The sequence below is a fragment of the Acartia tonsa genome, chromosome 5 (assembly GCF_053477335.1).
Source record: "Acartia tonsa isolate MP-2025a chromosome 5, ASM5347733v1, whole genome shotgun sequence".
NCBI classification, from domain to species: Eukaryota; Metazoa; Arthropoda; class Copepoda; order Calanoida; family Acartiidae; genus Acartia; species Acartia tonsa.
Window position 1 is genome coordinate 51,498,607 of NC_137264.1, and position 13,863 is coordinate 51,512,469.

General features: G+C 31.1%; 1 protein-coding gene across 1 annotated transcript; it reads right to left on the minus strand.

Annotated features, from left to right (window-relative positions):
* Window positions 1-773: 773 nt before the first annotated feature.
* Window positions 774-11,007, minus strand: LOC145320197 (uncharacterized). Its single transcript, XM_080162636.1, has 6 exons — window positions 10,896-11,007; window positions 9,616-9,711; window positions 7,877-7,928; window positions 5,240-5,300; window positions 1,568-1,658; window positions 774-779 (listed from the first exon to the last, which is right to left on the minus strand). The coding sequence occupies exons 1-6, from the start codon at window positions 10,998-11,000 to the stop codon at window positions 774-776; spliced, it is 411 nt and encodes a 136-aa protein (XP_080018762.1). The 5' UTR covers window positions 11,001-11,007.
* Window positions 11,008-13,863: the final 2,856 nt, after the last annotated feature.

Here is a 13,863-nt window from a genome sequence, read left to right on the forward strand (position 1 = left end):
TTTATAATATAGTAAATAAAAGAAAACTTAGTTTTAAAATAATTTGATACTAGCGATACGTGAGTAATGTGGTCAGATATTGAACTAAAATTTAACAGTTAACTAAACATTTTAACCCTTTCAGGACGATAATTTGAAATAAAAATATTAAGATCCTAAAAAAATTTAAAGAAAGAAATCATCAGGGAGAAGATAATGGAAGAATAGGGTCAATAGTCAGAATTCAGACAACTAAAAGAAAGTAAATAAAACATTGAATAAACCTAGCCAATAGCGAGATAATTAATAATTATATCGAGCCCAACTCTAGTCTCTTAATATCCCTGACAATGATATCAATTAATACCCCTCAAATCTCCCCTTCCATACTTCCATTATGATAAATAAAATTACCTCTTTGCGCTTCGCAGTAATTCTTTAGAATGGCCTCACTTTGGCAAAGAACCCAAAACTTTTAATGATTAATTAACAGGAAATCATCAATATCTAGTTTTATCTAACAAAAATTTCAAAAGAAAAGAAAACACAAAAATAAACATTTTTTGGAGAAAAATAAACTTTTTATGGTTTCTGATCTAATTTAGCTGAAAAGTCTTTTGTAAATTATTTTTTTATGAAGGCGAAACTTTTCAAAATTAAGGGCCAGGCCTTACATCTGTCTGTAAGAAAAGGGGACTAACATCGTTGATTTGGGTTTTTGAGTTGAAGTTGTCTTAATCGATTTTAATCTTTGCATGATGATTCCTGTAACAGTTTGGTATGATTTAGAAAGCTTAGTACTGAATATATAGATTTATTGATGAAATTATTTCAAAGACCTGAAATTACAATATCAATTAGTTCATAATTCCAGTTATTTATAACCACGTAATCTTATTTGCTTTTTAAAAATCATTTTTCTCTACGGTAAAAAATCTTTGGAAACTTTGGCTTTAAAGGAAAATTATTTGGTTTAATAAATCATTGATAAATGCAACAATAAGGCACATAAAAATTACTAAAACATATATTAATCATAATTAAGTTTCATGCTTAGCTGGCTAAAGCCTTTTTAAAACTACATATAATCGTCCTATACACCATACTTCTTAATAAAAATAACAAATTCTACCTGAAGCTCTTATGGTTTCAAATCCCTGATATACTAGGGTCGTTCACACACAATGAGACCAATGATAGGCCCAATTTTGTTCTCCGAAATCTTCACACTCTCATATCTCATTCAAAAGTGAAAACGTGGGCGCATATAAACAATCCATGCTGCGTCACTTTATGAAGGGAAAGTCAAAAAAGACGACATTTGCGCTTAGTTTTAGGATTAATGATAAGGAATTAATTTCGTACTTGATAAACACAAAGCTTCCTCGAAAAGAGGTTAAGACATCTGTTTAGGAGCATAGATTATAAAATGAAATATTGATTCGGTCACAAGTTTATAATGTCTAAGCTTCTCTAAAAAAATGAACCATATCGGTCCACTGGTTAGCGAACACTCTCGGCGCAGGCAGACAGATAAGCATCTTGTTACTTTAATAAAGTAGCCCAGATTTGAAGTTTAAATAATTACCTTATGATGTGTTTCTAAATCTTGAATGCCTTTAAGTCCCAGTCTGAGAACAGTTATACACGGGAATAATTTCTTTCCTTCATCTACACTTCTACAATAGTGTATTGTTAGAATTGTCCTATTTATTTCAAACCTTATTTACAGATTCCTGAGATAATAAGGTATAACCAAAATACAACACCCAAGTCTAAGAACAGTTATGCACGGGAATAATTTCTTTCCTTCATCTACACTTCTACAATAGTGTATTGTTAGAATTGCCATATTTATTTCAAACCTTATTTACAGATTCCTGAGATAATAAGGTATAACCAAAATACAACACCCAAGTCTAGGAACAGTTATACATGGGAAAATTACTTTCCTTTATTTACAATGATATATTGTTAGAATTGTCCTATTTATTTCAAACCTTGATTACAGATTCCTGATATAATAAGGTATAACCAAAATACAACACCCAATTCTATGAACAATTATACATTGGAAAAATTATTTTCCTTCATCTATACTTCTACGATAATATATCATTAGAATTGTCATATTTATTTCAAACCTTGATTACAGATTCCTGAGTTAATAAGGTATAACCAAAATACAACACCCAAGTCTAAAAACAGTCATACACGACAATAATGTCTTTCCTTCATCTACACTTCTACAATAATATATTGTTAGAATTGTCCGATTTATTTCAAACCTTGTTTACAGATTCCTAAAATAATAAGGTATAACTAAAATACAACACCCAAGTCTAAAGACAGTCATACACGACAATAATTTCTTTCCTTCATCTACACTTCTACGATAATATATTGTTAGAATTTCCTATTTATTTCAAACCTTGTTTACAGATTCCTAAGATGATAAGGTATAACCAAAATACAACACCCAAGTCTAAAAACATTCATACACGGGAATAATTTCTTTCCTTCATCTACACTTCTACAATAATATATTGTTAGAATTGTCATATTTATTTCAAACCTTGTTTACAGATTCCTAAAATGATAAGGTATAACCAAAATACAACACCCAAGTCTAGGAACAGTTATACATGGGAAAAATTACTTTCCTTCATTTACAATGATATATTGTTAGAATTGTCCTTTTTATTTCAAACCTTGATTATAGATTCCTATAATTATAGGGTAGTGTAGTATCTATAATTTTATTATATTATTAAAAGATTTATACTTTCATTTGCTATATGTTGATTCTTTAAAACTAATTTTGATGATTCCTACAACAATGAGACACTATTGTTGACCTATTGTTTTTTTATAAAACTTCTGTCGGTTTCGTTCAATCAATCATTGACATGTCGTATAAATTCAATCAATCATTATTATGAAAATGCCCCGTAGGATTTAAACAGAAAATATAATTTAAGAATTAAAAATTTTAAAATTATTATTTTAGCCATTTGTATGATGTCTAACACAGCTCTAAAAACATCATTAATTAATATACAGTAAAATGGATTTAAGATATTTTGTTTTTCTTCTATGAGGGCTGTACCAACAAAAGCAAAAAATTAAATAAATAATTGTATACTCTGTTTAAATCCTACGGGGAATTTTCATAATAATGATTGATTAAATGAAGACGACATGTCACTGATTGATTGAACGAAGATGACAAAAATTTTATAAAACCGCCCTCTGGATATGAAAATTATATAATACAGGAAGGGTGGGAACATTATGATTGTAAATTACACTGGTACCCAAAGTTTTATAACCACGTAACTTTCTTCATTGGCTCAAAAACTTTTGGAACTTTATTGGTTGGATCCAAAATGGCAGTGTTTAAACATTTCATCTAATAATATAAATCAAGTAAAGAATAATTTTGTTCATCATAAGTGGTAATATATTTCATTTTTTCGTCTATTGTCTTATTTTATACTTATATTTGCAGGAACTTTTGTTTAATGAAATCTTCCAATTTTTAACATTTACAAAACAGCCTGCTTTATTGCATCAAGATCCATGACAAATCTATATAGGAAATAAATGTCTATATATGAGCTCAAGTTTTCCAAAGGATTAATGTTTAAAACTCATAGTGCTCCAATAATCCGTAATAAACTCTCATTGACCAGAACGATAAGACCTATTATTTTACTGTATGAAGAATAAATCCATTTTTTTTATTTCATGTTGCTACTTGAATTATATTGAAGTATTACATTTCTATCCATAAAACAGAAAATTAAAATTTATAATATAGTAAATAAAAGAAAACTTAGTTTTAAAATAATTTGATACTAGCGATACGTGAGTAATGTGGTCAGATATTGAACTAAAATTTAACAGTTAACTAAACATTTTAACCCTTTCAGGACGATAATTTGAAATAAAAATATTAAGATCCTAAAAAAATTTAAAGAAAGAAATCATCAGGGAGAAGATAATGGAAGAATAGGGTCAATAGTCAGAATTCAGACAACTAAAAGAAAGTAAATAAAACATTGAATAAACCTAGCCAATAGCGAGATAATTAATAATTATATCGAGCCCAACTCTAGTCTCTTAATATCCCTGACAATGATATCAATTAATACCCCTCAAATCTCCCCTTCCATACTTCCATTATGATAAATAAAATTACCTCTTTGCGCTTCGCAGTAATTCTTTAGAATGGCCTCACTTTGGCAAAGAACCCAAAACTTTTAATGATTAATTAACAGGAAATCATCAATATCTAGTTTTATCTAACAAAAATTTCAAAAGAAAAGAAAACACAAAAATAAACATTTTTTGGAGAAAAATAAACTTTTTATGGTTTCTGATCTAATTTAGCTGAAAAGTCTTTTGTAAATTATTTTTTTATGAAGGCGAAACTTTTCAAAATTAAGGGCCAGGCCTTACATCTGTCTGTAAGAAAAGGGGACTAACATCGTTGATTTGGGTTTTTGAGTTGAAGTTGTCTTAATCGATTTTAATCTTTGCATGATGATTCCTGTAACAGTTTGGTATGATTTAGAAAGCTTAGTACTGAATATAGTTAAGAGAGTTAACACTCTAGGGGGCTAGGTGTCGCTTCGGGTACTAGACCTCTCTCCACGCACCTTGAAACATACATACAATACTTATGATTGCGTTGTAAAGCGTCCATTCATCCATCAGACAACCAACTCTCTGAGATGCACGACCTTTGTCTGAGAAGTTCCAACTGTGCATGGTAGCGAGTTGCGCCTGTTTTGGGCCAAGGCATTCCCCCCACTATAACTATTTTGCGTCGCGCATCTGACATAGTAGCAGTGGGAACCATTTTTAACGTCTTTAGTTATGACGCGGTGTCGGACCGAGATTCGAACCTATCACCTTCCCGAAGACGAGCGGATGCGTTGAGCGGGTTACTGAATATAGTTACTAGAAATATATTGCGTCCATTTGAATCATGCCGTTTTTATTTTAATCTTTTTGACAATTGTTTTTATATTTTAGATCATGGAAAGAAAACAAAGTAGCGGGTTTCGTCATATTTTTACAGTAGCTTTTGATAGGTAATTTTAGGTTAAGTTAGGTAAATGTTTTTAATTGCCCCGCAGGGTTAGGAAGTTTCTCGGAATGGGCTAGAAGTAGGAGAAGAGCTACTATGAAAATATGACGAAACCCACTACTGGGTTTTCTTTCCATGATTCGTTATTTATATAAAACTTACCTAAACTTGATGCCGTTTAAGACAAAAATGTGACACTCTTCATTGTGATAGGTTCGAATTCCTTAATATTTATTTATTGCACATTGTTATAGATAGTTTTCCGCGGATAATGATTTTATTATTCCTTAAAAATTGTCTAAAATACTATACGATATATGAATTTTCAGTATGGCTTAAAACCGGTTCTAAACGAGCGGATAATACTCATACTAGAATTGTTATTTATCGAATCGTATTATAAACAGATTTCAGTTGATATAAAATGTATAATTATATTATATTTTTTTTATACGGTACGTTATATGATTTTTAGCATGACTCAAAACCGGTTCTAATCGAGTGGATATTAATCGGTTTCAAAGCCATATCAGAAATAGAATTTCTATATTATTAAATCAAATGTTTTGTTTAATTTAAAGTGCTTATCAAAAGGACTGGTAATTTTGCCCCTAACCTCTAAATACATAAAAAAAACCAGCTTAAAACATAATACTCAAAATGTCTAAACTGTCCGTTTACGTGAACTTTTGGGACACACACATACATATACATTCTACTACTATATAGAATAGGACATTTAATTTAAATAAAATTATCATTATAACTCCGCAACCCAACACAAAGAAACAAGGATGACAACATCCATAAGTAGCGAAGCTTAAAAATATGAATGGATATTGGGAAAAAATTTACTAAAGAGCAGTATCATAGAATAATCATTAAACTTGATAAAATAGGAAAATCGCAAAATCACGCAACCTTTTAATCACGAAAACTTAAAAATCTAGGAATCGATCTAGCACCACAATCAATAGACAAATCTTATTGAAACTTAATGGAAATATGTAGAATATGAGTTTATTCAATCCCTGATAATTTAAGTCGTCAATCCTGAATAGGAATAGAGAAAATCATGAAAACCTTAAAATCTAGGAATCGATCTAGCACCCCAATTAATAAACAAATCTTAATAAAACTTAGTGAAAATATGTAGAATGTAAAATAAATCAATCGTTTAAATTTTCAGTCCTCTGTCTTGAAAAGAAGTCGAGAAAATTACAAAAACATAAAAATGTAGGAATCGATCTAGCACCCCAATTAACAGAATGATGGACAAAACAAAGTATAGAATAGATGAACATAAAGTGTGTTACCTTTTTTTATGTTTTATTATTATTTGGCCACAACTTGGTCAAAAAAGCTCACAAATCAGACCTATTTCGACCGAAGATACTCAAATGGTTTCTTTACAAGCCCAATTAATCAGTTTTAAGATATCTTTATATTTTAAAGAAAATTGATGAAAATACTAAAAAACGGCAAATTTGGGTGTTACCTTTTATATGCCCAGATACCATAAAATCAACAGAAAAAATACTTATTTTTACTTTTCTGTCATTTTTAAAGTATGATTCTGTTAAATTGGCTATTCTTGAAGGGATTTATGCATTGATTATACTGAAACATAATATTGGGCAGAAGTTAATGTATTTCAAAGAAAGAAAATTTTGAAAATAAGAAATTCGACCTCTATCACTTTAGAGTACTTGGATACCATCTGGGTCATCATCACCACCAGTAAGATCGTCCTTTAGATCATCATCCCCAAAATTAAGATGTAGATTATCATTTTTTTACCATATTAAAAAACTTTTAGTTTTACTTTTTGAGCTAATTATTATTGCTAACAAGTATTTAACTATATCCTGTCAACTGGAGGTTGGCAGCTGTCCTCTAAAGTGGTAGAGGTCAAATTTCTTAATTTCAAAATTTTCTTTCTTTGAAATACATTAATTTCTGCCAAATATTATGTTTCAGTATATTTCAATGCATAAATCCCTTCAAGAATAGCTAATTTAACAGAATCAAACTTTAAAAATGACAGAAAAGTAAAAATAAGTATTTTTTCTGTTGATTTTATGGTATCTGTGCATATAAAAGGTAACACCCAAATTTGCTGTTTTTTAGTATTTTCATAAATTTTGCTTGAAATAAAAATATATCTTAAAACTGATTGATTGGGCTTGTAAAGGAACCATTTTAGTATCTTTAGTCGAAAAAGGTCTGAAAATTTCAGCTGTCTATCTTTAATAGGAGCCGAGAAAATCACGTTTCCCCCATAGCGTTACGGACTTACTGTCGGACTGACTGACTGAAGGACAGACAAGGTGAATTATAGAGTAGCTTCGCTACTAAAAATCTATAAAACCCCAAAAATACTTTTGGTTAAAAAAACCCTAAGTTATTTTTGCAAATGAGTCACATGAATTTCAGACATTTCATGCATATCCAAATTGGATTGCCCACCCACTTTCCCCCCAAAATGTTTAGATTTCATTAGGTTCACTCTTCTTTTTTTTCTGGGAAGCTTCTAATATTTTAAAGGAAGATTTAAAACTATTTGTGGGAAGGTTACCTCCACCCACCCCAGAGAAATAGTCCCTAGTAGAATTTTATTTATATTGCCAATAAAATATGACGTAATATAATACAAATGACCAACGATAGGTCAATACATAGACTAAATTACAAATGACAGGCCAGTATACATTTTAATTGACCAATAGTAGGCCAGAATGACGTCATTTTTATTAGCCACTAAAAGCAGATTTAAAAAACTCCCCAAAATGTTCTCACCTGACTCAGCACAAGATTTGCACAGAGGAAAGTCACAGAGCTCACATTTCATCTAAAAATAATATGAAAACATCCATAAAGCAAAGCCCTAAAATTGTAGGACAAACGAACATTAACACTTGTAGTGTGCCAAAACCGAATAAACAGAAAATAAATATATAAGTTTAAACAAAATTTTAAGTAAATTTGTTGAAAAAATTCTCAAATACAGGATACTGTTTAAGGACATACTTACATTTTTAGGAGAGCTTTCCTGGATGGAAAGATCGACCCTAATTATAGAAAAGTTTCGCTTTTAACAAGGATGTTAACAGTTTTAAAGAAGCACCAGCACAGCCGTTAAAGACTCAATGACTTACTAGAAAATTGTCGCTCGAAGCTACCAAATTTTTTTTGCCCCATATCATATGAAAGTTTTCTTATGTTCTTTTATGGAAGAGGTAAATAAAAATATATATCACCTTACACCCCCCCCCCCCTTGATAACTGGAAATTTAAATTACTCAGTCCTTAGATTTTAACTTATTCTTGTTAAATATCTAGTTTAAAATTTTAAATTTCAGTTTAAAATATTTAAAAGGACATAAAGATATAATTATTATGAACACAAGTCAAAATCATTGATTTATTGGCAAAACATGTAAAAATTACGATGAATTAATGAACACTCCCAATGAAGAATGAACAAAATACCACTTCTATAGAGTAAAATTATTAGTGGACAAATTTTGGATCAACTGCAGTTCACGGTAAAATATTCCTGGTAACGAATATTTACAAAAATCTATGAATTTTAAAGGCTGCTAGCTGTTAAACAGCTGAACGCACAATGTTTTAAGCGGCATAAGAAGGCCTACAAATAATCTGGAATAGCCATAAATCAACAATGCAGAATTATCTCGCAGTGCAAAGAAATGCACAAAAAAGACCTATTTTACGCGTTTTTCTTCAGTGAAGCTTTCCCCTGTGCATCATTGGATCATGGCTATTCCAGATTATTTGCAGGCCTTCTTATGCCGCTTAAAATGGTGTGCGGGTATGATCTGTACGTTCAGCCGTTTGGCATCTGGCAGCCTTTAAAATTCATAGATTTTTGTAAATATTCGTTACCAGGAATATTTTACCGTGAACTGCAGTTGATCCCGAATTTTGGACACTACACAATAAGTTTTTATAAAAGTACACATATTTATTAGGCTACTAAATAAAATTTCTCCTTCGTCCTTGCAATTAACTGAAAAGACAATTTAACGAGCCGACAAACATAAGTATAGAATAGCCATTTAGAAGCAAAATTTTGATTAAAAAACAGAAAATTTCACAGTTTTTCCCCTTTGATCTTAATTTAGCAGAAGTTTTGAAATGATTCCAACGAAAAAATTAGGAAAAACATTTGCTAAAAATTGTATATGTTATTATTGACCTTTAATTAAAAAAAATGTCAAAATATGAATATTTTGAAATGTCGAATAAGATCTGCTGAATTTTGTCTTTGTGTAATGTGTATGTACTAGTCTGTAAAAGTATGTATACTTGCATACGGAACAAAGTGAGCGGTGTACTTTCAAAAGAAAAACAACTTACCATGGAGTCAGTATCTAAGAGGGTGCAACATTCAATACAAATAAGATCTGCTGAATTTTGTCTTTGTGTAATGTGTATGTACTAGTCTGTAGAAGTATGTATACTTGCATACGGAAAAAAGTGAGCGGTGTACTTTGTAAAGAAAAGCAACTTACCATAGAGTCAGTATCTAAGAGGGTGCAACATTCAATACAAATAAGATCTGCTGAATTTTGTCTTGGTCCTTGCACATAAGACTCTTCAAATAACACCTACGAAAAAAAAATCTTTAATTTTAAGAATGATTTTTTTTCTTTGGCCTATAAACAGCGTAAAGTACCACCAAAAAATGACGTCAAACAATGAAATAACCAATGAGAGGCCAGTATGAATTTTACTATTGGTTACAATATCTACTGGCCTTTCATTGGTCATTTAATTGTATGACGTCATTTTTTGGAGGCACTTAAATATAAAAAGCTTGCACATCTTTGCCTAGGTAGCCTAGGTACCCCCAAATTTATTATTTTAAATTTTTACTCCCCCTCCCCCAAATGAAAAATGCTTGAACGTCCTTGCTTGGACTAATATTAAACTTACTTGACTTGTAATAATTGGTCCAGTAGTTTACGAGATCTTAAGGGGCAAGAATACAACCTACTTCTATAGGATAGGGTGAGGAACGTGAGAGAAGATTGGGTTTATAGAATAAAACTTGCGAGAACATAATTATTCGTACTGCATATTTACAGAGATAGCGGGAATAATGGGCTGTTTATTACACTGGTTTCTAAACTTTATGATAACGTTTTCTTTTTCGTTGGCTCAACCACTTTGGGGGCTTTATGGTATTTTGATTGGTTTGTTAAATATGTTGAGTGTTCTTACGTTCAACCCCTAATTTCAATCTAAACGAAGGGTAATTTTATTCATCATTGGGGATGTACATCAATTTAACGGCCATTGTCTTATCCAATTAGTTCCCTGGAATATTAGAGTACAGAGTAAATGTATAAATTTTGAATAGACTAACTAATGATCTACCAATGTGTGTATATCAACGGAAAGTTTCTAACAAATTCTGATTTAAAACCAACCCAGAAAGAGTAGGAAAAGTTTATGAAAAACATTAAAATTGATAGAAAAACAATTTATGAATGATTCTTCTGAAAATTAGTTTTTATTGTGAAAAAATATCTAGCTTTAATGTCTCTACGTTAATTTTCGTTGATAATAGAATCGTTTTAGTATTATTTAATCCTATATACAAGAGGCAGCATGTATGTCTGTCTGTACTGAAAAATCTGTCTAACCGCTGGACCAATTTTACTCCTCCTTAAAATGAAGATTCCTATATAAAATGTAAAATAACCATTGGTTCATTAGTTATTAAAATCTGCAGATTCTAACAACAAAAAAAACTTTCTACTTTGTATAACAGGATTGATGTTTTTACCTGAGTACCTAGGTCCAAGTCCTGTGTGGCTATGACAAACCTTCCAGCAGGACTATTCTTCTCTCCAGATACTGCAGCTCTACCTGAGCTAAATCCAAGTGTCATTTTAAAAAAAAAAATTCTGTGGTAAAAAAGACTTTTTACAATTATAGTAGGTCTGACAGTTCGTACACCCGTTTGTTTCGGAAAGCTTTACATGTTAGATCCACCCTATCGATTTCAAACTTGTCTTGACTCCTATAACATTAAGGTATAATTTAAAAATTATAGCAACTTACTAATTTATTAAAAATGTAATTTAAAAATTTTTGGTTTTTGACAAAAATTTTCAGAATATTTATTTAATTTTAGGAATAAATTTATTTTTGATGACTAAGTTCAATGGTATGATAATAAACAAAATTACCCTTCTGTAGATTAAATTCATGAGTAGAAAACTTTGGAACCTGCTAGACTTAACCAAAAAATCTACGGTTATAAGATAACATGATTATAAAACCTTGGGTACTAGTGTAATCTACACTGAAATGCTCTCCCTCCCTCTTGGAAAACCTAACCCAACAAATAGAACAAAATGTAAATAAAAGACTTTGATTATATATCACTTTCAAACACACCGGCCGGTATAAGTAAATACTAAAACTAAGCAAAATTACATTTTTAGAAATATAGTGTATTTGTTTGGTGTGTGGGTATTAGTGTGTGTGTGTGTGTGTGCGTGCGTGTCTTTGACAATGAGAAAGGTTTGTAATAGTAATATCTAAAATAACTTAATCAGTATAATGACAGCAGAATAACAAGCAAAACTAACCAATTTCTAATGTTACATTATGAAAGAAAGCATTTAGAAAAACCCGCCAAATTTACACACACGAGGTCTGACCTCACAGAGACAATAGCGTGCCGGTTAACTTATTGACAACAAATAAACACAAACAATCACACACACACACACACAAATACCAGGAAGGTAGGTGATAATAGACTGTTTATTAGTCAGGTCCCAAAAGTTTTACTTTTTTGTTTCCTTAACAACTTTGGCGATTTTTATTAAATTTTTGGTTGGTTTATCAAGTGTCCAAACGTTTCTACCACCAATTGTATCTACTGAAGGGGTAATTTTGTCTATCATCAATATTGGGATTATATATCAATTTATCGGCCATTGTCTATCCCTTTAGATCCCTGCATATTTACACATAAGAACTTCCCCTAAAATTATTGTAGAAAGTTAGTTATTTAAAGCTGAAAATTAAGGGAGAAAAATTGTGCCTAAATTAAACTACATCCCTTTCTTTACCCCCGACCTCCACTATATTTGCAAGCTACTAAACCCAGAATCTCACCCAATGATTTCTAACAGTTATCTAAACAAGGATGACAATATCCATAAGTAACGAAGCACAACAATTATGTAAAAGAATTTAAAGATTAGTTATCAAAAACATGTATATTGGGGAAAAATCCAAATTTTTTTCAACATTTGTTTTTAATTTTTTAATACTTATATATCAGTACTATGACTAACAGACTGACGGTCAAAATAAATTACATACTGGATGCTCAAATCAACGGGAAATTTAATTTTGATATTTTTAACTAAAAAAATTTTAAAATCGGACCATAAACACCAAAGATATGCGGAAGAATGTGAAAAATAAAAAATAGCCAAAATCCTGCATAAAGGCAGTCTGACCGCCATTGATGTTTCTTGAAAAGTCAGGAAATTTAATTTTGATGTTTATAACTGAAAAAATTTTGGAAATCGGACCATAAACACCAAAGATATGGAGAAAAATGTGAAAAATACAAAAATAGCAGAAAACCTGCTAAAAAGCGGTCCGACCGTCATAGTTCTTTTCTTGAAATGACAGGAAATTTTATTTTGATATCTAAAACTGAAAAAAATTTGGAAATTGGACCATAAACACCAAAGATATGGAGAAAAATGTGAAAAATACAAAAATAGCAGAAAACCTGCTAAAAAGAGGTCCGACCATCATTGATGTTTTATAGTTAATTGGACTCCTTAATAAAGGGAATGCTGTCAAAAAATTTCATTTTTTTATCTTTTATCGGAGCCGAGAAAATCACGTTTTCCTCAAACTAAGACAGGCGGACATACGGACAGACGAACATTTCAAATTATAGAGTAGCTTCACCACTAAATAATACAAGAAAGACAACAGCCATAAAAGCGAAGCTAGAGAACACAAATAATATTTAGGTTATACTTAATGTGGTTTTAACAGGGATTAGCCATTGACCGATAAATTGATGGACATACCTAATAAAGATACACAAAAATTACCCTTTCTATAGATTACAAATAGTGGTTGAAATGTTTGGTAACTAAATAATTCAATAATTCAATAAAAGTTGTTAAGTCAACGAATAAGAACACGTTATTATAAAACTCTAGGGACTAGTGTAATAAACAGCCTAATGTCCTCTCCTCCCTACCTGAGTTTTAATTTTGATACGAAGATATAAAACTGAACCTAATTGTGCCAGGAATCAAGAAATAAAAGTTTCTCAATGATTTGTTAAGCTTCGCTATTATGAATGTTGAGTATTGAAAATACATCTCTCAGTGGCGTGCGAAGCACTTTGTCTAGGGGGGGGCATTTTGAAGATTTTGTAAAATTTTGCCCCCCCCTAAATCAAAGTGCCCCGGGGGGGCACTTTGCTTTAGGGGGGGGGGGCATTTTGATTATATATACTAATTTTAAATAAGGGCGTTTTAAGGGGTGGGATTATTTGATTATGGGCCTTCTAGTCCTTATCCCTTCTTCCCCATCCCTATTTCCCATTTATATCCCCCATATCTTCCCCCCCTCTATTCTCCCCCATCCCTTCTCCCCACCCTGCAATGACCGAAGGGAAGGGAGCTAGAAAGCATCTTCGAAAAAAAAAAAAAACAGAAGATAATTTAACCTTCCACCCCCCCCCCCCACCACAAAACATT

Bases quoted from the DNA above. Each gene is read 5' to 3' on its own strand.
- LOC145320197 (XM_080162636.1), bottom strand. From the start codon at position 11,000: ATGACACTTGGATTTAGCTCAGGTAGAGCTGCAGTATCTGGAGAGAAG. The intron at 9,712-10,895 runs GTAAAAACATCA...TTTTTTTCGTAG, and splicing joins ACTTGGACCTAGGTACTCAG to GTGTTATTTGAAGAGTCTTA. The intron at 1,659-5,239 runs GTAAGTTTTATA...ACACTATTGTAG, and splicing joins TTAAACGGCATCAAGTTTAG to AAGTGTAGATGAAGGAAAGA.